General features: G+C 50.0%; 2 protein-coding genes across 8 annotated transcripts in view; both read right to left on the reverse strand.

Moving 5' to 3' along the window:
- The window catches only part of LOC102574276 (protocadherin gamma-A4), a 389,584-nt gene that overhangs the window by 165,888 nt on the left and 199,284 nt on the right, over positions 1 to 24,412 (reverse strand). Inside the window, exon 1 of one of the 7 annotated variants that reach the window (XM_059733356.1) lies at positions 16,894 to 19,473. The exons of 5 other annotated variants lie outside the window; for them this stretch is intronic. In XM_059733356.1, coding sequence (XP_059589339.1) covers positions 16,894 to 19,320 — 2,427 coding nt within the window. In that variant the 5' untranslated portion in view covers positions 19,321 to 19,473. Of the gene's footprint in view, positions 1 to 3,664; positions 6,263 to 16,893; positions 19,474 to 24,412 lie in introns of those variants that run through there. One more of the 7 variants, XM_059733354.1, reaches the window with a different exon arrangement.
- LOC132252456 (protocadherin gamma-B2-like) lies at positions 7,814 to 11,199 on the reverse strand. Its single transcript, XM_059733365.1, has one exon. It carries the CDS (start codon positions 10,751 to 10,753, stop codon positions 7,931 to 7,933), a length of 2,823 nt encoding a protein of 940 aa, XP_059589348.1. The 5' UTR covers positions 10,754 to 11,199; the 3' UTR covers positions 7,814 to 7,930.

The raw sequence follows: 24,412 nt of genomic DNA on the forward strand, positions 1-24,412 counted from the left end.
CTTGCCACCTAGCTGCCCAACCTTCAGATTTTTAATACCTTCACAGCATGCTAGGTAATAAAATAATTTCCAGTAAATATATACCCTGTTGATGTAAGGTAGATATAAATTGAATTGGAGCTGCCTTCTGAATCCCCATTTCTTTCTCATTTTGGAAAAGCTGTACAGAAATCTCCAAAGAAGGACATCCTGTGGGGCTTCTGCATGGATTACATCCCAGGCCTCACTCCGTGAACCACTGATGGTTACCAAGACTATGGGCCACATTATGAACTAGAACCTTTTACTACAATCACCATCACTACAGGTGAGGAGCTCACATTAGCCATCACAGAAGAATGAAGGAAATTCTGGCAGACCTTATTGAGTCAACTCATGTCACATAATAGTAAAGAGTCATGTGCAGCAATACCTAAACCAAGGGACAACCCATAAAAGATAGACTAACATCATAATGTCACTGCTAACCAAATTGCTTACCAGATGCTTCTCAATGGAAGAAGCTCAAAAATGAAAACCAAACAAATAAAACTCAAAGTGGAAATGAGGTCCCAATGATCTTCTGAGGTCCCTGGAGGAAATGACAAAAGAGTTACACCTTACACAGCTGATATGAACACAGATAAAAAACAGACTTTTTGTCAAACTAGATGAGAAGCAAAGCAGACAGGGGTGATAGATTAATTCAGGGGTGACGTGTGGTGGATGCACGTGGGTGTATATGCACCCCTGAGTGTCGCGGGTGCAACCCCCCCACAAAAAGGAGCTGCTAGCGGCATCTGCAGGTGGTCACTGACCCCTGTCAGTGCTCGCCACCCACCCCCCTGCCACTGACAATGCCAGTGGCATTTGTGGGAGCTCCCCTGCTTACTGCCACTGTGCTCCCACTGCCACCGCGGTAACCACTGACAGCTCTTCGAGGCCCTGGAAATGACAAAAGAGTTACACCTTACAGAGTTGATATGAACACTGATCAAAAAGAGATTTTTTTGTCAAACTGAATGGGAAGCGAAGCAGATAGAGGTGATAAATTAATGGCCTCCAGGAAGCATACCTGCATGGCAGTTATATAACATCCATACAAATGACTAACCAATTGATTTAGAAACAAAATGTTACATATTTGCAGTTGACCTGTGCATAACAGTCCTAAACCCTGGCTTTAACCATCTTGAAAAACTCCTGAGTGAAGCCCTAATAGGCGAAACCTCATACTTCATTGAAATCCAATTATTCAGCAACCCAGCAAAAATACAAGTATGTGCCTTCCACCTGAAAAACCAAGAGGCCAACTGCCAGCTCAACACTACATGGTCTGGGACACCACAATCCCTCTGTCCAAATCCAGTCTACCTTGGAGTCAGCCTCGATTGAACCCTCTCATACAAAGAATACATCATGAAGACAAAAGCAAAGATGAGCACTCATAACAACATTTTATATAAACTCACCAACTCTAAACGGGGAGACAGCTCATCAATCATCTGAATGTCTACTATAGTTCCCAGCTGCTCCTCTGCCAAGTATGCATGCCATGTATGGGAGAGACCCATACATGTTTAGTGCCTTGAGCACATTCTGAATGATAGCTGCTGATGCATCACAGGGTGTCTGAACTCTATCAGCCAAAACAGTGCGTACCTGCTGTCACGGGTGATGCATCGAGGAGGTAAGAGGGGGAACGTTCCTCCCCTTACCCTGCCATAAACAGTGTTTATGGCTGCCCTTCCATAAACACTGCCAGCAGCATCTGTGGATGCTCGCCAGCTCTGGGCCCACCACTGATGCCACCAGCAGCATCTGCGGAAGCTCGCCAGCTCTACCCTCACTGCTGACCCTGTTGGTGGCATCTGTGGGAGCTCGCCAGCTGCACCCCCACTGCCAATGTCACCAACGATGCCTGTGGATGCTCGCTAGCTCCGGCCCTTCCACCAGTGCCTCCAGCGGTGTCTGCGGGAGCTCGCTAGGTCTGCCCACACTGCCTACTCTGCCGGTGGCATCTGTGGGAGCTTGCCAGCTCCACCCTCGCGACTGGTGCCATTGACACCACCGATGGCATCCGTGGAGCCAGCCAGCCAGCTCTGGCCCCAACACTGATGCTGCTGGCGGCTTCTGCGGGTGTCTCCCCAGACTCGGGAGGCACTAGTTGCCCATGCCTGCTGTCTGGTATCACTCTACCTGACATGAGTAGAGTAACGGTCAGCAGAATAGAACAACTGAGACAAACTGAAGATATGAGACACCCAGTACGCAATCTACCCATAGCAAAAAATAAAAATAAAAATCTGAAGTCATGCAGGAGCTTCCTCACCAGCACCCAACCTCTCAGTGCTACACCCAGGGAGATACAACTACAGAGATGTGGAATGAGAGGCTAAAGGAAACACCTGATAGCAACCAGGGGCAGATGAACCATAGCAAAGGTGGTGATGTCTCAACTTCCTATGAACTGGAGATGGACGCTCCAAGGAACTAATGAAGAAGTGGGACTATACCACTGGTTCAACCACCTGTGACTGTGGCACAAAGCCTCAGATTAGGCAACACCTGCTGGAAAGCCCACTGCTTGAAGGCGCATGTACAATGAAAGGTCTCACAAAGTATAATAAATCAGCACAAGGAGGTGTAACAAACTGGTCAAATGTGTTACAGAGAAACAAGAAGAATATTTCTTTCTCTTCAGATGCAGTGCCATAATTCTAGAATTCCGTCATCACTTTTGTGCGTGTTTTGGTATGTACGCTTTGCAGTGAAATGGCACAGAAACTTCCAATGTGTATCACAATTTTCAGTTTAAGCATTACATGACCCTAAAAAAAACAAAAAACAAAAACCCAAACAAAAAAAAAAACCCAACACAGAAATGCAAAAACAAGCTAAGGAAAATGTAAAGTGCCTAATAGGAAGCAAAGTTTTTCCCATTCCCGGTGCTCCCAATTAGTTGGGTGACTTGGGTATTAAAACTATACTTGATCTGTGAAATTATAACCCCAGCTAGTCTACAGTGCCCACTTTAGATTTTCTTTCTCCCAAGTCTATCTGGTGATCACCCATAGTTTAGGAAACTACCCAAGTTCCCTGTCACCCCTCCATACTTTGGATTCTGAGTAGGCCATTTTGACAAGGAGAAGGGATAGTAATAGCAAGAGAAAAGCAACCCAGGCTAGGACTCCATGATCTGTTGAGGTTGTTTCCGACACTAACATCTATGAATCCATGAGCCAGAGCCTAATGGTCCTTCCGCATTTTGCCCACCACTGACAGTAAATTCTTTCTAAGTTAACAATTGTAGGAACATAAGAAAATCAGTGTACGACTCTGGAAAGCAAATAATCTGGCATCAGAGATTAGTATCCATCACAAGGAAATCGCTGTATCCAATGAATTATGAAAGTCTTCTTTAAGCCACAGAAAAATCTCTCGGCAACACACTCCGGGGACTAATTCAGCACAAACCTAAACCTAAACTGGATACCAGACCTCCGTTGGTTACCAAGAATATAAATAAAAACTATTGAATATAAAGGCATCATCCATTAACCAAGAAAAAAACCTGAAACAAAAACCCTGAAGTTGTTATACTGAGTTATACATGAAAGAAATAGAAGCAACATCAATTCACTTGCAGGTAATGAACACAGAGTACAAAAAAAGGTCGGCTCACCTGCAGCGCGGACTGGTCCGCCTCACACACCTTTAAATCCTCAACCACCAGGGAAGGCTCCTTGCCCTGTCCCGCCGGCGCCAGAGCCAGGGTGCCGGCAGAGCTGGGCGGGCCGAAGCTCCACTGGCTCTTCCTGGAGCCGGCCGTGAGAGACACGTCCTGGGAGTAGGAGTGCAGGAAAGCGCGGACGCCGTCGATGCCCGCGAAGTGCGAGACGGGCACCCCGGCCAGGGCGCCGCCGGCCGAGCCCAGCAGCTGCGCCTGCCGCCAGCGGCGCAGCCGCAGGCCCAGCAGCACGATGAGGAAGGCGAGGAAGAGGCACGACACGGCGGCCACGGCCACCACCAGGTACAAGGTGAGGCTGGCCTGCGCCTCGGCCGCCGGCGCCGCCAGGCTGCCCAGGTCGGCCAGCAGCTCGGGGATGCTGTCGGCCACGGCCACCGTGAGCGTGACGCTGGCCGACAGCGGCGGCTGCCCGTTGTCCCGCACGCCCACCACCAGGCGGTGCTTGAGCGCGTCCCTGTCGCCCAGGGCGCGCGCCGTGCGGATCTCGCCCGTGTGCACGCCCAGCGCGAAGAGCCCCGGCTCGCTGGCCTTGAGCAGCTCGTACGACAGCCAGGCGTTCTGCCCCGCGTCCGCGTCCACCGCCACCACCTTGGTCACCAGGTAGCCCGGCTCGGCCGAGCGCGGCGCCAGCTCCACGCCCGTCGAGCCGTCGCGGGGCGCCGCCGGGTACAGGATCTCGGGCCGGTTGTCGTTCTGGTCCAGCACCAGCAGCGTGACCGAGGCGCTGCTGCGCAGCGGCGGCGACCCGCCGTCCCGCGCCTCCACGGCGAAGCGGATCTCGCGCACCTGCTCGTAGTCCAGGGCGCGCAGCGCATGCACCGCGCCGCTCTCCGCCTGCACCGACAGCCACGACGACAGCGGCGCGCCCTGCAGCTCGCCCTCCGCCAGCCAGTACGTCACCCGGGCGTTGTCGCCCCAGTCCGCGTCGGCCGCCCGCGCGCAGAACACCGAGGCGCCGCGGGCGTTGTTCTCGCTCACCCACACGCTGTAGGCCGCCTGGCTGAAGGCCGGCGCGTTGTCGTTCACGTCCGACACCTGCACGGCGATCGTCGTGGCGGACCACAGCGGCGGCGCCCCGCGGTCCCGGGCAGTGACCGTCACGTTGTAATCCGCCACCTGCTCTCGGTCCAGGTCTCTGGCAGTCACTAAAGTATAATATGTATCCAAGGATTTCTGGAGCCGGAAGGGGACGTGGTCCGGGATGGTGCATGTGACGGCGCCGTTCTCTCCGGAGTCCTGGTCCTGCACGATCAAGAGGGAGATCACGGTTCCTGGAGGGGAGTCCTCGGGGACAGAGGTGAGCAGGGAGGTGATCCTGATGTCGGGGGCGTTGTCGTTCACGTCGCTGACAGAGATAACGACCTTCGACCTGTCGAAGAGGCCTCCGCCGTCGTGAGCTTGCACCTCCATTTCATACAACGAGGCCTCCTCGAAGTCCAGTTTCTCTGCAGTTGTTATGTCTCCAGTCCCGGAATCCAGATGAAATATTCGGGATACCAGCTCTGTGATCTTCTGGAAAGTGTATATCACCTCTCCGTTAACACCTTCGTCCAGATCCATGGCTTTCACTGTAGCCACCGTGGTCCCGACGGGCACGTTCTCCCGCACGCTCACGCGATAGAGCGGCTGGCTGAACACGGGCGCGTTGTCATTGGCATCGAGCACCACCACGTGGATCCGCGCCGTGCCGGAGCGGACAGGATCTCCGCCGTCAGTGGCGGTGAGGATGAGGTCGTGAGCAGCCTGCTCTTCCCGGTCCAGGGGCTTCTCCAGCACTAATTCGGGACGTTTAAAAACATCAAGTCGTGTTTTTAGATCAAGAGAGAAATGTTTGTCATTCTGTAACTGGTATTTCTGGAGAGAATTTAACCCCAAATCTGGATCGTGAGCCTCATGAAGTGGAAACTTGGTTCCTACGACTGTTAGCTCGCTGACTTTTAATTCCATTTCCCCTGTTTGGAAGCTGGGAGCGTTGTCGTTAATATCTACGATTTCAACTTCCACTCCATACATCTTCATGTCATGCTGCACTATAACCTCGCAGTTCAGCAGACACTTCTCAGCCCGGCCGCACAGCTGCTCCCTGTCTAGCCGCTCCGCCGTGATTAAATGGCCGCTCTTTACATTCAAAGCGAAATACTGCGTCCTACCTCTGGAAATCACGCGCACGCCGCGCTCCGACAGCTCCTTGGCCTCCAGCCCCAGGTCCTGCGCGATGTTCCCCACGAAGGAGCCGTTCTGCATTTCCTCGGGGATCGAGTAGCGAATCTGCCCGGCCGCAGCGGCCCCGCACACGGCCAGCACCACGCAGCACAGCACGGCTCGCCCTGAGCAGCGCCGCAGCCCTTGTGCTCCGGAACTGGCCATGGCAATACGGAGGATCCACTGCCTCTCCGCCGCCGAGCGCTGCTACTTGGAGATGATCTCGGGCCGATCGTTTCCGACAATAATCAGCTGTTAACCCACCCGCCGGTTTCAGCGAATAGCCTGCACCGAGAGTCAGTCCTGAGCAAGTGAAAGTCTGAGCTCTCTGTGCTCCGAGCTGTGCGGGGCGGCGCCGGGCTGGCTGGATCTCTCGGCGCTTTTCTCTCCCTGATTGGTGAACAGCGGCGCTCAGAGTCTCAACCAATAATTGCAGCAGCTTGTTAATGTGATTTAAATTCTACATGTGCTTCTTTCTCGTGGGAAATTCCTTCACCTTACTTTGCACCGTGCCTGTCCCCTTCGTGTCCGGCGGAGTATGTGAGATCCATTTTCCTCTTTCAGTATTCTTCTTTATGATTTTTTTTTTTACTTACTTTTTTTTCTTACAGCGTGAGTCATTTTCTGGTGTGTGTTCCAATCGTTTTCTTATACCTCCTGTTCTGAGAAGCTTTTGCCTCCTTGGGGACGGAAATAAAATGTCATATGATATGGCCAAACCTCACAACTATCAAAATATGGAAACCTTAGTGTCGGCTTTTATTTGTATCCATAGCTATGTTGTAGTCGCGACAGCTAAACTATTTCAGCGTCATCAGATTAAGTCATCTACATATAAAGTTCAGTCACATGTTTTTACTTCATTAGTGCCCTTGGAAAACTTCCCCTTGCCCTCAGCCCACTGAACAATCTCCTCAGGACCCTCTCCATTCCAAACCCTGGGCGGATTTAGAGAGCGGTCGTTAACAAGGAAGAAACCCGCAACCGAACAAAGCCAGAACAGGCCAGAGGACTATTTCATCCCAACTCCTCCCTTCCTCTAGGGGTGGGAAGCTTGGTTTTGATTACTTTGGTCAAGCATTATTATGAATCATGCAGCAGTGACCATTTTAAAGACCACCAGCTTGCGATTTGCAGAAATAGAATCTCTGTATTAATCGGTATGGAATCATGGAATCATATAAAAGTAGGGCTGAGAGGGACCTTAGGAGGTCATATATAATCCAAGACTTGCCCAAGGAAGGCCCAACCCTGTCTAAAGCAAGTATGTAATTTTTTTTACGAAGTTTTCCGTGGGAACTGACACTGATATAAGAATACCCGGGAAGATAATAAGATGTGGACATCATAGAAAAGTAGGGCTGGAAAGGATCCCATAAAGTCATCTCCTCTAACGCCCTGCTTGAGGCAGAAAAGGTCTTCCGTCCGATATTGGGGATCGACAGTACAATCTTGGTTTTATTGGCACCATTCTCGAACCAATAAGCTGATCGCCGGGTATTAAACAGTTTAAGAATTGAGTTCGAGGTTTCAAAACCGGTTGACACCAGACGTTATAAATGTTTTATGATCTGCATTGGATGACCTGAATAAATCAATCATAATTTCGCCATTGGAAAATTATGCTGCTAAACCTTCACTTTCCGAATAGAATCACTATATTTTATAAAGGTTACGTTACGAATTTAACAGCTCCTTAACATTCAAAGCTGTGACATTGAAAAACAGCAGCAGCATCTTTCTAAATCTCTCCATCACAGCCTATATGACCATGGAATTATACACCAGGAATAACTGCCAAGGAGCATTCTATTGCATATGCAACCTTGGCATGCAACCTTAAAATTACATTTTAAGAAATATTAAGAATGCATGACATTTTTTTAGGAGTGCAACTCACTGGGATAGCAAACTATTCTAGAATCTAGAACAAGTGCTGTTATGAATAAATCTATTTTTTAAATTCCAGAAAAGATATTCTTTCAGATGAAGGAAAGTTTAGTTGCAAGGGAACGAAGGAACCTGAAGATACCTAGATTTTTGTTTTACGAATCTGTGCCTTGAGTTCGGTACTTTACCACTTCTCATGTGACTTGAAAGTCTACCCACTCGATTCTGACCCGATAACGTGATCAGAATAAATTGGAGCGATTTCATTAGGTGGTGCCTGCATAGATAGCCAGAATAACACCTACAAAAAGACAGTATCCTAATGGCTCCAGTACCGCATAATAAGGAAGCCAGGCGTGTATAGTCTTTCAAAAAGGATAATCTGATATAAGCAATGAAAACAGAACTCACCGCATCGGCGATCTCTAGTTCAGATTTCAAGTCACTACATCCATTGCTCATAAGTAACGTCCCAGATCTGTCCCTGCACAGAATGTCCTCTGCTACAGGGGCACGCGGCTGCAGGACAGAACATTCTCCTCCCTTCGACTCAGAGGACAAACACAGCTGGTAGGAGTAGGGCAAAGTGCCGTCTTCGTAGGTCGGCGGGAACCAGGGGCCGCGCTCGAAAGCAGGGGCCGGGCCCAAGCACGGGAGCAGGCGGGGAGGCCTTGACCCCCGCAGTCTGTCCAGGACGGCCAGGGCGACGGCCAGGAGGAGCAGGAAGGAGACGAGAGCCAGCGCCAGCACCAAGTAGAACTGCAGGGCGGCCGCCGAGTCCGAGGCCCCGGCCGCCTCGGCCTCGGCCTCGGCCAGCTCGGGAAGCGCCTCGCGCGCGCTCTCGGCCACCACCACCTGCAGCGTGGCCGTGGCCGACAGCGGCGGCTGCCCGTTGTCCTTCACCACGGCGAGCAGGCGGTGCCGGGCGCCGTCGCCGTCGGCCAGGGCGCGCGCCGTCCGCACCTCGCCGCTGCGCAGCCCCACCGTGAAGAGCGCCGGCTCGGCCGCCGCCACCAGCTCGTACGACAGCCAGGCGTTGTGGCCCGAGTCCGCGTCCACCGCCACCACCTTGGTCACCAGGCAGCCCGCCGCGGCCGAGCGGGACACCACCTCGACGGCGCCCGGCGCGGGGTACAGGATCTCGGGCGCGTTGTCGTTCCGGTCCAGGATGAACAGGCGCACCGTCACCCTGCTGCTCAGCGCCGGCGACCCGCCGTCTCGCGCCTCCACTTCCACCCGCAGCTCGCGCAGCTGCTCGTAGTCGAAGGAGCGCTGCGCCACCACGGCCCCGCTCTGCGCCTGCACCGACACGTGGGCCCAGGCCGGCGCCCCCGCCGCGCTCCTGTCCCCGCCGCCGCCGCCGCTGCCGCCGCCGGAGCTGACCAGCGAGTAGGTGACTCGGCCGTTGCGGCCCAGGTCGGGGTCCGAGGCTCGCACGCGGAGAAGCGAGGCCCCCGCCGGGTTGTTCTCCGCCACGTAGGCGCTGTACGACGCTTCCTCGAAGAGCGGCGCGTTGTCGTTGACGTCCGAGACCTGCAGCCGGACGGTCTGGGTCGTGGCGAGCGGCGGAGCGCCCTTGTCCGTGGCCGTGACCGTGACGTTGTAGTCGGGGCTGCGCTCTCTGTCCAGGGCGCCGGCCGTCACCAGCTTGTAGTAGTTCTTGGAGGACGACACCAGCTTGAAGGGCAGGTTGTCCGGAATGCGGCAGGTGTATTCTCCGTTAGCCGTGGCGTCTGGATCACGAACTTTAATCAACGCGATCACAGTCCCCAGCTTTGAATCCTCGGGAATAGGGGTGGATATAGATGTGAATGTGACTTCTGGGGCATTATCGTTGTCGTCCAGAATTTCAATGTCGATCTTGCAGTGGGCAGAGAGACCGCCGCCATCCCGAGCTTCAATACCTATTGTATAAGTGCCTTTTTCTTCAAAATCGATAATGCCTTGAGTAGTAATTTTTCCCGTTTTAGTATCCAGATTAAATATTTGTCTTTCAGTGTCCAAAATATTGTTGAAGGAGTAGATGATTTCTGCATTTGAACTTTCATCCTTATCTGTTGCTTGCACCTGCAGCACTAAGGAGCCTTTTGGCAGATTTTCTTTCAGTTTGACCTGGTAGACCTCTTCAGCGAATACCGGGGGATTGTCATTGGCGTCAGTGACATTAATCCTAATCTGCGCAGTCCCAGTTCTAACTGGGTCTCCCCCATCCATCGCAGTCAGGATCAAGAGAAGGGAAGTGCGGTTTTCCCTGTCCAAAGGTTTCTCCAATAATAGTTCGGTTTGTTTTTTACTATTCGGACTTTCCATCATCGACAGCAGAAAGTATGGGTTTTTAGTCAGATGGTAAGTCTGCAGTGAGTTGCTTCCCACATCTGAATCTCGCGCTGGTTCTAGTGGAAATCGAGCACCCGGCAATGTGGATTCAATTATTTCTAAATCGATGCTATTTTTATTAAAACACGGTGAATTGTCATTAACGTCTTGGATTTCAACATTCACATGCAATATGTTCAAAGGATTTTCAACCACGACTTCCAAGTTCAGGAAGCAAAGGGCTGCTTCCCCGCAAATGTCCTCTCGGTCTATCCGGTCACTCACATACAGGTTCCCGTTTTCGCCTTTCACGGTGAAGTATTGTCTTCTGGCAGCAGAGACAAGCCGGAGCCTGCGATCGGGCAGTTCTTTTACACTCAGCCCCAGATCCTTAGCGAGATTGCCCACGAGGGACCCTTTGGGCATTTCCTCGGCGATCGAATAGCGAATCTGCGCCGAGACCGTCCCGCAGAGCAGAGACAGCAAGAAGGGACAGAGCAGTACCTGCCGCTTGGACGCCCGGCCGCTCTGTCTGAGCCCGCTTGCCAGCTCAGTCCCTCTCCATCTTGGAGTTTCGCTGCCCTGTCTGCTCTGAATCGAATCGCACTTCCACATTTCCTCAGGCTGCAAGAATCCCTGTTTGACTTGCAAATAGAGCCCAGCCGCCGCTGGGTTTTATACCTGCAATCCGAGAGATACACGGCGTCTCTGCTCCGTATCCTCCGAGATCTGCGCGGTGCGACTGAGCGATCGCAGCACTGAGGCTCTGATAGATCCCCGGCCCCAGCGCGGCTCCGTACTGGCCAACAGCGGCACTCAGAGTCTCCGCTGGAAAACTGCAGGCTCAATGATCGCGTCGAGAGGGGAAAAAAAAAAAATCACTGGAGCCTGAAGAGGGCAAAGTGCTGTTTTCTTCGCCTCCTACTTGTCGAGAGGTAGGTATCAGACAGATGTGTGGATACTCCGCCAGCCACCGAAAACGGTTACAGAATAAATTGAAAATGTAAGTGCCATTATCATTTTTGGGACTAATAAGTATTCAACTCACATTTTCTTCGATTTCACTATAGCTAGTTTAGATCCCGTGAGAACAGTTGAAACGGACAGTTATCGTGGAGCTGGCATCATGCCTTGGATTCGTACTGGCACTTAAGTGTTTTTTGTTTGGCACTAAAATGTATTAGGGGCACTTCCTTCTGCAGTATGAGGTACACTATACCTGTGTTTCGGAGCCCTGGTTTGTTCTTTCTGCGCTCTTGAACGAATTAACTGTATTTTAGGAACCCATTCAGAAAAACTATTGTCCGCTTGAAACATGCCAGATTTCAGTCTGCAGCCTTTCTTCTATCCACTGACAAGGCATGGCTCCGACTGTGAGAGGGGAGTTGGCTTTACTCCAGCCCATGTAACTCATTTTGGGACGAGGAGATCCATTCAGGATCCTTGATGCAGAGGATGACATCTGGCAGAGGACAATCACCTTGTGAAAGGCCCTCTTCTGTACAGCCACAAGATGCACGTGGAGATGCAGTAGTGCAGACAGAGGACAAAACTGTTATTAGTTGCTGCATGTTTCTCTGATGATTGAAGACTTCGGAGGAGCCCACTATCACTGTGTAGATTAAGGACATTCAGTAGCCATGTGAGGAAGGCCATATTGCTTGGGTTGCAGAAAAAGCTTGCCCTGGTCCTTCAGCTCCAAAAGGGTCCAGAAAAGAGGGTCCAGAAGGGAGGTGCTAGTGCCATCTGGAAGCTTGCTACCACAGATTCTTATGGATTAGTAGATGCTAGTTTGGGACTGATAAACCAACTGTAGTGGTAGTGGTGATGGTAATGTAGTACAGGATATTTATCAGGCACTATTGGTTTAATTAATCTGTGGCTGGTATGGTTGGAAAACATCTCCCAAACAATAACCAGCTCTCACCAAATGGGTGAACTGTGGCAATTCTTTATCATTTGGATTGATACCCAGAACTCTCACTGGCTTCAAGTGGGTCATAAATTCACTCGTGAATGCTAGAGATCTCTCTCCTTTACCCCTAACATAACCCCCCCAAACACTTAGACCAACATTTTTAAGCTAGAACCTAAATATTCAGTTAGAAATAGACACGTGAGAGTTTCAGAAACGTCCACAGCCCCTTGATTTGTTTAGGATTTGTGCTGCTCAGCAGCTACAACAATGAGACCCCTAAAAGCCATGTCTGTGTCTAAATTTAATTATCCATGTTTAGAAAACTATGTTTTAATCTTTGTGCCCCATCCCGTGTCTTCAGTATAAAGTTCTGCCTGCAGAGCTGTGAGGGCTAGAGGAGAGAAGAGTTCATAGCACCCTAGCAGAAATGCTTTTCCAGCAGAATTCAGAAATGGATATAAGCCTCTTGGAATAAACCTTCTACCGGCAGAGCTTCTGCCTCTAGGAAAATATAAAGTAACTCCAGAAGCTGCCAAATTCCTGACACTAGAAATTCCTGCCACGGGCCATCTTACAGCTTCTCGGGTAGTTAGAGCAGTAGCAATACTACCTTTAGAGTAGCCATAACCTCAGTCGCTTCTGTCAAATGTGAATAATATACCTTTTTTTAACCTCCGAGTATTATTAGTAAACTTAAATACTTAATACTATACAAAACTGAAAAATTACCTGGATTGCTGATTCTAGTGCCCCCAATTGTAGGTAACCAACTAGACCTTGTATCGAGAAGTGTCCACAAGAATATCCACTCTACTTCTAACACAAATATTGCAAGCTGCAAAACATACCCAGCCCTCTTCCAGAAACAGTCTTTTAGAAACTCAGGACTTTGCAGACAAAAGACCAAAGACCTGAAAAACTGAAATATGCCACAGACAAAGAGCAGGAAAGACCAAGGCCGAGGCCTTAGGGTCCTTCAACTAGAGGGAAATTGCTAAATTAAATATATCTACAAGATTATAGAAAATGAACCACACCCCACCCTGCAAAGGCAGGAAAAGTCCAAAACCAAACCAAAGCAAATCTTAAACAGGGTGGGGGGAAGGAAGGATTCTAATTCAAAATCTGGTTGGGTCCATTACCTGTCTGCCATGCACTTGGAGCTTCTTGGTTAAGAGGAACTATGTGAGTGCAAAATCGGATGATGATATTTTAACACATCAAGACTATAATATTTCAAGGTTATTTAAGTTTCAGAAAACATATTAAGTCTTATAATTGAAATCCAGGCCTAAGAGGTTCCTAAGAGGACTCTTTTTTAACATAAATTGATATTAAAGTTTCTCAGATAAATTATTGGGCCATCTAAATGTGAGGTGCTTCCTGGAGTTATTAACCTGTTGAGGTCTAACTGTAAGACATATGCTAGACAATACTTAGGACAAGAAATGTACCAAAATTAAAATACTTAAATTAGGACTCTAGGCCAAGTCATTTATAAAAAATAAATAAATAAATAAAAATCTGTTTTTGCAATGTGTAATAGATGTAAAAGTTAGACACTTTGCATTTTATTTACATGTGTATTCACTTTGTAGCATTAATAAATGATATTTATTTTTTGTTGAAACTAAACGATATTTTCACACTTTTTATATAAATTTGATAGATTGCTTGGAATTCATAGAAAGCTCTCTACTCCATTTAATTGCTGAACTTTTAAGTCAAAATATGAAATTTAGTAGTAGACTACCTGGTTATGTGAAAGTATACATTTTTACCAAGAAAGAAAGAAAGTTCCAGTTTCTACATAACACAACATTTAAAAAATGTATGTGCACTGAAATTAAGTGCTTCTCCAAGGGCAGATTTTTTATTTTTTTTTGTAAAGCTAAGAAGTATACTTTCATCTCAATTAATTTAGTACTTATTATTTTCTTTTTAATAAAATAATATCATCATAAAACTGTAGACAAGCAGGGCTGGAAGGGACCTCAGGTCATCTGCAGGTATCTGGGTTTTCTGTTTGCCATGGAAAAACACAGATTGTCTCCTTCAAAGAAGAAAAATATGGGAACCCTCCGGTTTACCCTTGCAGGCTGGCAGAGTTCTAAGCTACAAGGGGCTGCTTGGGGCTGGGGGGAGAAGGATGCAGGGGGTATCATATGCATGCATGCATATGCACACATCCATGTGGCCAGCAATGCAGCCAGACAGCAGTGGAGACTGGTTCCTTCAGCTGCCTGCAGGTAAGTCTATGGAGGGAGGGGCAGAGGTGATTGGTGGGGACAGGTAGTGGGGACGGGCAGGTAACGAGAGGGGTGGGAGGGAGGACAGACCAAGGTGGTAGCAGCCGTGGTGAAGGAGGGAGTGGGACAAGGTCGGCACTTGGCAGTATGGACTGGGATTGGGGGTGCTGGACATTGTGCAGGGAGGGGGTGCAAATGAGTGGCTGCGGGGCCCGGCTGAAGGAGCAGGATGGAGCTGTGGGTGGCTTGTCCAGGGGGCTGGTGGGGGAGTGGCTCTTTGCAGCTGTGCACAGTCCTGGAGAGGGGTCAGGCATCAGAGGTGACATGTTGAAGGGACCCTTAGTCTCTCGTTTCAAGTTCCAACACGAACAAACCTCAGTCAAAACCACACCCTTGGCTGCAGCCAGAACCCAATGCTTTTCAGGAAGGTGATAATACATTCTGACAGATGAAATAACAGAAGGGGGAATTTTCCTTCCCAGTCCTACGTGAAGCGACAAAGCCCAGAAGTATGGGAAAAATAAACGTCCTTCACTCTGTACTGCAGCCCGGGAACCACCAGCATAACTGCCTACACCTCACGTTAACTGGACAGCCCTCTCTGTTATCTTATCTCATCCAGAAATTTGTCACAGACCTTTAATCCTCTTTGATTCATTATGAAACTTGTTTCAGAGCTCTGCTTCATAATCCCTCAGGCGAGCATGGTTCCTGCCAATGTCCCGCCCCCCCCCCCCCCCCCCAGTGTAACACACAGCCGTGACATGAGTTTGGCTTTCAAGAATTTGGGGTACAGTTCTCCCCAAACCCAGCACCGATCTTTTTGAAACGTGGTAGATTTCATGCTCTCAGCAGAGGCTACCACCCCTGCATATTTCATCCAAATTGGACAAAAACAACAAAGTTATAGATATTTCATTGATTCCCCATTATACCCTATGGCCGGATCTCCAAGGCGGCTCCGAAACTTCGGAGCTTCGGCCGGATCGAGGCGGAAACCCGGTCCAGAGCTCCGGATCGGATCTCGGCCATCCAAAGTGGCCGGATCCAAAGCCGGATCGGATCGCTGCTGACTTGCACAGGCCTAATGTCTACTTGCTCTTCTGCAATGCAGATCTCCAAGAGAGAGATGTGTGTGTGTGGCAGAACGGGTGAATTCTAAAGAAGGCATACAGTTTTGGGTCCTTTGTAACCCATAGAGAGTGCAAAACTCTACAAAGAAGTTAAATAAAATTTTGTGGTTTCAAACGAAAAAAGGTCACTTTGTAAGGCAATAAAGTGAATAAGTACGTAGGTCATTTTCAAATGAAGGATATATCTATATCTATATCTATATATTATAATAATATAATATATATATCCTTATATATGTATATATATATTCCTACCACTAAAAGACCCATTTGTAAATACACACACAGTTCGGTTCTTTTCTGTTTCATATATAACATGCATTGAAACTTCCTTCACAGAATCACGGAATCATAGAAAATTAGGGTTGGAGGAGACCTTAGGAGGCCATGTAGTCCAAACCGTTGATCTAAGCAGGATCATCCTAACTAGATCACCCTAGCCAAGCCTTTGTCTAGCCAGGTCCTAAAAACTTCCAAGGATAAAGAGTCCACAGCCTCTCTGGGCAAGCTATTTGGTGTTTTACTACCCTCCTACTGAGAAGATTCTTCCTAATATTTAACCTAAACTTCCATTGTTGCAACCTGAGACCGTGGCTCCTTGTTCTGTCATCTGCCACCACTGAGAGTAGTCTAGCTCCAACCGCTTTGGAGCCTGTATTCCATGTAGGAAAACCCGGAGATGGATATCAGTTTAAGACTCTTTATGGCTTTCTATAGAAATAGTGCGTTTGACTTGATTAAATATTCAAAATGCAAATAAAAAAGTAACAATATAATTATGCAAATGAGAATACTTCATTAAAACTTCATTTGCAATATCCAACTAGGAAGACAATAATATCAATACAGAGAACACCTTTAAAGATAATCAAGTTCACTAAGGAGTATACATACATTTTTATAACATATTTTCTGAATAATTTTTAAAATTATAAAAGAATTAAAAAGAGACGTGATAAGTGGGACCTAGAAAAAATGAGAAAATAATATAGAACTCTCTGCATAAGGATAAGTTTAAAACTCATATGCATATCAGCAGTTTCTTCCTCAATGCTTCACATTCTGAGAAATACCCGTTTTTGTAAGCAGGCAGGAGACAAATTATCAGACAGAAAATTTAACAGACACTGGTTAAAACATGTGTCATTGAAAGTAACGACTGAATCTAAAATGATAAAGAGAAATATATCCATGCGATTTCTACTCAATAGGCGTGTGAATCATAAGAAATCAGTCACAAAATCAACCTGCCATTCGCACATCTCTGTAAAACCGTATGCATTGGTTCAGAAACTTTGTCCTATTCCTACTCTAATAGAACTCAAAGGAGACAAAACTACCTTCAAAAGGGGAGCATCAGATTTATATTATAGTTTTTTGCCAGTGAGACAGATCACTACAGAATAAGTAAAGCGCTCTAAGTCAAAATAAAGATATCCAAAAACGTCGGCTCACCTGCAACGCGGCCTGGTCCCCATCACACACCTTTAAATCCTCAACCACCGGGGCAGGCTCCTTGCCCTGTCCCGCCGGCGGCCGAGCCAGGGTGCCGGCAGAGCTGGGCGGGCCGAAGCTCCACTGGCTCTTCCTGGAGCCGGCCGTGAGAGACACGTCCTGGGAGTAGGAGTGCAGGAAAGCGCGGACGCCGTCGATGCCCGCGAAGTGCGAGACGGGCACCCCGGCCAGGGCGCCGCCGGCCGAGCCCAGCAGCTGCGCCTGCCGCCAGCGGCGCAGCCGCAGGCCCAGCAGCACGATGAGGAAGGCGAGGAAGAGGCACGACACGGCGGCCACGGCCACCACCAGGTACAAGGTGAGGCTGGCCTGCGCCTCGGCCGCCGGCGCCGCCAGGCTGCCCAGGTCGGCCAGCAGCTCGGGGATGCTGTCGGCCACGGCCACCGTGAGCGTGACGCTGGCCGACAGCGGCGGCTGCCCGTTGTCCCGCACGCCCACCACCAGGCGGTGCTTGAGCGCGTCCCTGTCGCCCAGGGCGCGCGCCGTGCGGATCTCGCCCGTGTGCACGCCCAGCGCGAAGAGCCCCGGCTCGCTGGCCTTGAGCAGCTCGTACGACAGCCAGGCGTTCTGCCCCGCGTCCGCGTCCACCGCCACCACCTTGGTCACCAGGTAGCCCGGCTCGGCCGAGCGCGGCGCCAGCTCCACGCCCGTCGAGCCGTCGCGGGGCGCCGCCGGGTACAGGATCTCGGGCCGGTTGTCGTTCTGGTCCAGCACCAGCAGCGTGACCGAGGCGCTGCTGCGCAGCGGCGGCGACCCGCCGTCCCGCGCCTCCACGGCGAAGCGGATCTCGCGCACCTGCTCGTAGTCCAGGGCGCGCAGCGCATGCACCGCGCCGCTCTCCGCCTGCACCGACAGCCACGACGACAGCGGCGCGCCCTGCAGCTCGCCCTCCGCCAGCCAGTACGTCACCCGGGCGTTGTCGCCCCAGTCCGCGTCGGCCGCCCGCGCGCAGAACACCGAGGCGCCGCGGGCGTTGTTCTCGCTCACCCACACGCTGTAGGCCGCCTGGCTGAAGGCCGGCGCGTTGTCGTTCACGTCCGACACCTGCACGGCGATCGTCGTGGCGGACCACAGCGGCGGCGCCCCGCGGTCCCGGGCCGTGACCGTCACGTTGTAATCCGCCACCTGCTCCCGGTCCAGGTCTCTGGCCGTCACCAGGCTGTAGTAGTTGTCCACGGATTTCTGCAGCTGGAAGGGGACGTGGTCCGGGATGGAGCAAGAGACCTCCCCGTTCAGGCCGGTGTCTCCATCCCGCACGTGTAGCAGAGCGATCGCTGTCCCGGCTGCGGAGTCTTCCGGGACTGGGCTGAACAGTGAAGTAATTTCAATTCTGGGCACATTATCATTCACATCCAGGACGGTCACCAGTACTTTGGCCCTGGCCGAGAGGTCGCCAATGTCCTTTGCCTCAACCTCCATTTCATACGCTGCAGTTTCCTCATAGTCCAGGTCTCCTACGAGTGTTATCTCCCCGGTCCCAGGATGCAAGCTGAACACCTGGGAGCCCTGCGCTGAAATTCTTGTAAAGGCGTAGCTCACTTCAGAATTGCTTCCCTCGTCCGGATCAATGGCGCTTATTGAAACGACCGTGGATCCTCTGGGCACGTTTTCCAAAACACTGGCTTTATAGACCGGCTGGGCAAAACGCGGAGCATTGTCATTGGCGTCCACCACCAGAACACGGATTTGAGCAGTGGCAGACTTGGCCGGGTCCCCCCTGTCAGACGCTGTGAGAGTTAGTTGGTGGACAGCGCGCGTCTCCCGGTCTAGAGCCGTTTCCAGAACCAGTTCCGGATATTTAACACCCCCGGGGCCAGATTGCATGTCCAAGGAGAAGTGCTCGTTGCTGCTCAGCCGGTAGCTCTGGACAGAGTTATCTCCCACATCTGGATCGTGAGCCTCAGGCAGGGAGATCCGCGTGCCAACAGCTGTAAGCTCACTAATTTTTAGTTCCATCGCTTGCGCCTGGAAGTTGGGAGCATGGTCATTGATATCCGCGATCTCAACTTCTATTCGAAAAACTTTCATTACATCCTCCGCTATAACCTCGCAGTTCAGGAGACACTTCTCGGCGCGGCCGCACAGCTGCTCCCTGTCTAGCCGCTCCGCCGTGATTAAATGGCCGCTCTTTACATTCAAAGCGAAATACTGCTTCCTACCTCTGGATACCACACGCACGCCGCGATCCGACAGCTCCTTGGCCTCCAGCCCCAGGTCCTGCGCGATGTTGCCCACGAAAGAGCCTTTCTGCATTTCCTCGGGGATCGAGTAGCGAATCTGCCCGGCCGCAGCGGCCCCGCACACGGTCAGCACCACGCAGCACAGCACGGCTCGCCTTGCGTAGACCCACAGGGCTTTTGCTTTCGCCATTTTCAGTACGGTTAAAGGTAGAAATCTGATTCCGTCTTCAGTTCTTATCCTCGTCCCTGGAGCTTGTATGTAGCCGGTTTCTCCCAGTGTTTCTGAAGCGGAGCTCCCCTTGGAATCCGGCAGACTGAGCGTCCGCTTGCTCCCGGGAACCGAGCTGTGTGACGCTGCCTGGATCTCTCCGCACACTTCTCTTCCTGATTGAACAGCGGCGCTCAGAGTCTCAACCAATAACTGCACAAAATACTTTAAAAAGCAACTGACTTTAAATGTATCAGTTTATCTTTCTAATAACTCTGAATAAAGTTTATACCGTTAGATTAACTCAAAGTACTTGTCCATTGAATCGTTTCAATGTAATGAGGGCGCAATTTTAACTACTGATCTTTACGCTAATGACGGTCAGACGTTATATTTTTTTCCCTGATTAGAGTGTGAAATCGCACTTTCTTCGGCAGAATAAAACAGAGTAAAAGCTACTGGGTGTATCTTTCGCTAGGTCATTGAAGTGTATACACATACGAAACTATATATATCGATATGAATTACATGTTCAAAAAAAGGAAAGCGGTATCTGAGTTCCCGTCACAGGAGATCGGAGAATACACAGTATAGCTGTTATTTTTTTACTGCTCGTTGAGGGATATTTTAAATTGAAACTCAGTATTTCCATATCATTATCAATAATTATTTACAGTTTTTCAACGCCTAAGAACAAAATCGCTGTGATATATATTTGGCTATGAGAGGAATGACACCCAATTTCTCACATGTTTATGTTCCATTACTATATCACATCGCAAAACAGAGTGGAATGATATTTCCCATTTGGACACCTTTTCAGCGATTTAACACCGATTTACAGTGTCCTTCTGCTTACAAGCTGATGCAGAAATAGGTTTTCATCTTCAGAGAATCCTACAAAGGGGAGTGACTTAAAGCGGCAGGTTGGACAACGAAAAAACGGTCCCTGAAAGATGGACGGTTGAAAAATCCGAATGTACCCTTAGATTTACTCACCCAGAACCCCGTAATTTCTACTTTAGTTTCTGTGACTTCTAGATAGATGGAAATTTGGGTTCAGCCGTGTTATCCCTTTATCAATCTTGTAACACAGATTGTGAATGTATAAATTATGAGGTTTACCTTCTTCTTGACTTTTTCAAGAGATCACAGCGTTGGTTGAACACAAATGATACCACCTCATTTGAAATGGTGATGCCCTTTGCTGATTTAAGAAGGTTATATATAGTGTGGAGTTGAATTGAAAAGACGGAACGTTGGGTATAGCTCTGAATAGTATCTTAAATACCTGAAAAAAATCAGCAAGAAGTGAATATATTTTCAAGATGCCATAGACTGCAACCAAGTTAGAAAGTAACTAATCAAAGCTATAGCTTACTGCCTCCAGTCACAACAGAGCGGAAACCACGCTCCAACAGTCTGTATTCAATCTTATTCCTGGAGAGTGGAAAAGAGACGGCACCACAGATGTGACAGAAGTTAGATGAGCAGTACTGGATTGTGGCCTGACACTACTCTGAGGAGACTATACGAACCATTGCAGAACAGAAGAGACTTTCATTTTAGACTCAAATATTTTGCCTCTGATCAATGGCAGTAAACAACATGTTGACGAAAAGATGTAGTACCCCTGAAAATAAAAATACCTCACAAACATAGCAAATAGACTGAAAACACTGGGATCCCCACTACTCTGACTTACTAAATACTACACGACAATTTCTACTTATCTTACTAAAATCAAAGTACAGGCAAAGAATGTAAGTTATTGAAACGCTCACTCCCAGAAGCTCACTTCCAGTCTCAGGTTTGGAACTGCTTACAACAGAGGTACTTCTAACCAGATTGGATTTTTGTCACTGAACAGGACATTATGAGCTATCTTCCCTTTGCCATTTGTTTGCATGAAGGTGAAATTAGCTCGGGGCCTGGAGGCAAACAAATACATAGGACTATGACAATGACCCCTCCTTGTAGTCTACTCAGAGTCGGGATTCACTTTAGAATAAGTATCACAACGCCCATATCACTGGATATTCCGAACACGGGAATTCTTTGATCTTCAGAACGTCATGGGCAAAAAAATAGGATACTTGTCATTAGGATAAGGAAGGAGACAAGAGCCAGAGACAGCACCAAGTAGAACTGCACAGTAGCCACCGAGCAAGAGGCCATAGCCGCCTCCGCCAGCTGGGGAAGCGCTTCCCTGGAGCTCTCGGTTCCCATCACTTGCAGTGTGGCCGTGGCCAGCACAGGCACTGCACTCTTCTCGTCCTTCACCACAGCGACAGAGAGCGCAGCCCCGAATACAACGTCACGGTCGCAGCCGCTCTTCGAGGAAGCGTCGTACAGCGCCCACGTGGCGGAGAACAACCCGGCGGGGGCCTCGCTTCTCCGCGTGCGAGCCTCGGACCCCGACCTGGGCCGCAACGGCCGAGTCACCTACTCGCTGGTCAGCTCCGGCGGCGGCAGCGGCGGCGGCGGCGGGGACAGGAGCGCGGCGGGGGCGCCGGCCTGGGCCCACGTGTCGGTGCAGGCGCAGAGCGGGGCCGTGGTGGCGCAGCGCTCCTTCGACTACGAGCAGCTGCGCGAGCTGCGGGTGGAAGTGGAGGCGCGAGACGGCGGGTCGCCGGCGCTGAGCAGCAGGGTAACGGTGCGCCTGTTCATCCTGGACCGGAACGACAACGCGCCCGAGATCCTGTACCCCGCGCCGGGCGCCGGAAACACGTTGTCTTGAAGGCCACAGGCGACTTCTCCCTCTCCTTTGTCATCTCTGGCTCATGTTTTCGTTAGAGCCATCACTGTCCAGGGCTGGAAATCTTCGGGGACATGCTGGACACAGATAAGGTTGTTGCATTGGGCGTTGTCACATTGGTCAAAAAATTCTATTGGTCAGTCTCGTCCCTCCTTCACTTTCAATCCCCATGCGGAGGTATTGTTTCTCTTCGAAATCCTAGAAATCTCGTGTTTGTAACTTCTCAATTTCCAGAGCCTAAATGGAATATTTTGGGGACATTATTAGTAACGTTAACGATTCCGCGCCATGGTGATTTGGCAGACGTTCTTACATCCGGATGCCCTTCCCGACTCCTTGATCGGGGATTGGGACTGGCATTGAATCGGTAGAAGACTTGCTCTTAACGAAAGAATAAGTGACTTGGCTATTTAGGCCTTCCTCCGCATCAACAGCTTTATTCCACTAAGGAGCCTTTGGACATTGTTCCTCAGTAGTCTAATCTAACACCAGGAAGTATCGATTTACTGATCTCTAGATCCATGTTACTGTCAAGTAAGCGAAGGGTATTATCATTGATATTCTGCATTGTTAAACTCACGGCGATTGTGACACTTTCAAAGGTTTGAGCACGACTTTCACCGTGAGGGCACAAAGGGCTGTTTCCCCGTATGTTTCTTCCCAGTCTATCTAGTCACTCACATATAGATTGCCATCTTCTACGTTGACAGTGAAGTACTGCTTCTCCGAGATGAAACGGAGCCTCCGGTAGGACACTTCTTTCACACTCTGCGCCAGATGGTTGGCAAGATTGTCAGCGAGGAACCTTTTGCCCATTTCCTTGGGGATCTAAGAGCGAATCTGCGCCAAGACAACCCGGTAGGACAAAGACAGAATGAAAAGAAAGAACAGTTCTTATAAGCCACTTGGCCACTTTGTGCCCGGTTGCCTTCCTCCTATGCTACTTATGTTTATTCACTTAGGCTCTTTTACTTCCGGTACCATCTCCAAAACCAGAAGTACCCTGATAGTTAAGAAAGCCCTAGCATGAATAAAGAATGCATTTCATTTCGTTTCCTAATTCGATACCTGAGCCTCGAGAGAGGTTTTCTTGGAGCACTCGGTGAGTAGTTCTCCCTTTTGATCTTCAGAGTTAGTCCAGCAATTGCTCCGCAGTAGGCAGGAGTGGATCCCCAACTGCAGCACCGCTCCTTATTGGCCATTAGCGGCATTCGAATCTCAGCAGAACTGCATCTCGCAGACTATAAGAGTCTCGATCGAGGTCTATCGATTACAGAATCATAGAAAAGTAATATAGTAATAAGGAACCAGTTATTTTTAGTTGTTCATCAGTAAGGACTGAATTTTATTAGTAGATGTTAAGAGTTATGAATCCAAAAAGATGACAAAGCCAGTAGGGAAATCCAGATCACCCGAGCGAGGGACTAACATAAGAGGGATGGGGGTGAGGAGGGGAACAACTAGGTTACAGAAAATACAAGGTTAGCCATCTAAGGGGGGGGGGGCGGGGAGGGGGAAGGGGGAGGGGAAGGGGAGGGAGGGGGGTTGCCATGCCGGGGGAGAAAGAAGACGGATATACACATACCCATACAATGGTCCGCAATGGTGGAGGAACTAGGTTGAAGAAAGTTTCTCAGTCCATATAGAGTCTCATCCTGGGGGTCCTCTTCGGGTGCAGTGGGGTGCTCTGTTGCTGAAGGTTCTTCTCAAAGTGAAGTCCATTAGGTGCAGTGGGGGGTTCAGGTGGTCCCCTCTGGGTCTGGCCCCGTGGCAGTCAGTCTGGTGGGGTCTGTGTACTGGCGGTGACCTGTGATGTGCTCCACAAAGGTGTCACAGGACCAGTGGATCATGTGGGACACCATGAGGTAGCATATCAGCTTGGCCTAGCGGCAGGATGCACTCGTTGCTGGGGTCCCAGGATCTGAGTGTTCCCACTATAAGCACATCAACCATCACGTTGTAGCCGCGGGCTCTTATGATGTTAGCCAGCGTGGAGTACTTCCTCCCTTGTGAGCCGGGGCATCGGTGAAGGCTTGGTGTTGGTTCTCAGAGGGGATGGTCGTGTCCAGAATTATGATCTTCTTGGCCTCTTCATTCATGGTCATGATGGTGGGGCGCATCTGGCTCTTGCAGCCTAGGACCCTGCGGTTCACAGAGATCTCCCCCGCTGCGGCCGGGATGGCCCTCACCAGGTGGACCTGGACAGAGTTGTGGCAGAGCTGCCAGGCTCTGGCGTGTGGCCTGCAGCTGCACAGCATGTGGGGGAGGGTCTCTGCTGAGTAGCCACAACATCAGCAGCTCCTGTCCCAGTGGCCA

Source organism: Alligator mississippiensis, chromosome 9 (assembly GCF_030867095.1).
Source record: "Alligator mississippiensis isolate rAllMis1 chromosome 9, rAllMis1, whole genome shotgun sequence".
NCBI classification, from domain to species: domain Eukaryota; kingdom Metazoa; phylum Chordata; order Crocodylia; family Alligatoridae; genus Alligator; species Alligator mississippiensis.

Bases quoted from the DNA above. Each gene is read 5' to 3' on its own strand.
- LOC132252456 (XM_059733365.1), bottom strand. From the start codon at position 10,753: ATGTGGAAGTGCGATTCGATTCAGAGCAGACAGGGCAGCGAAACTCCA.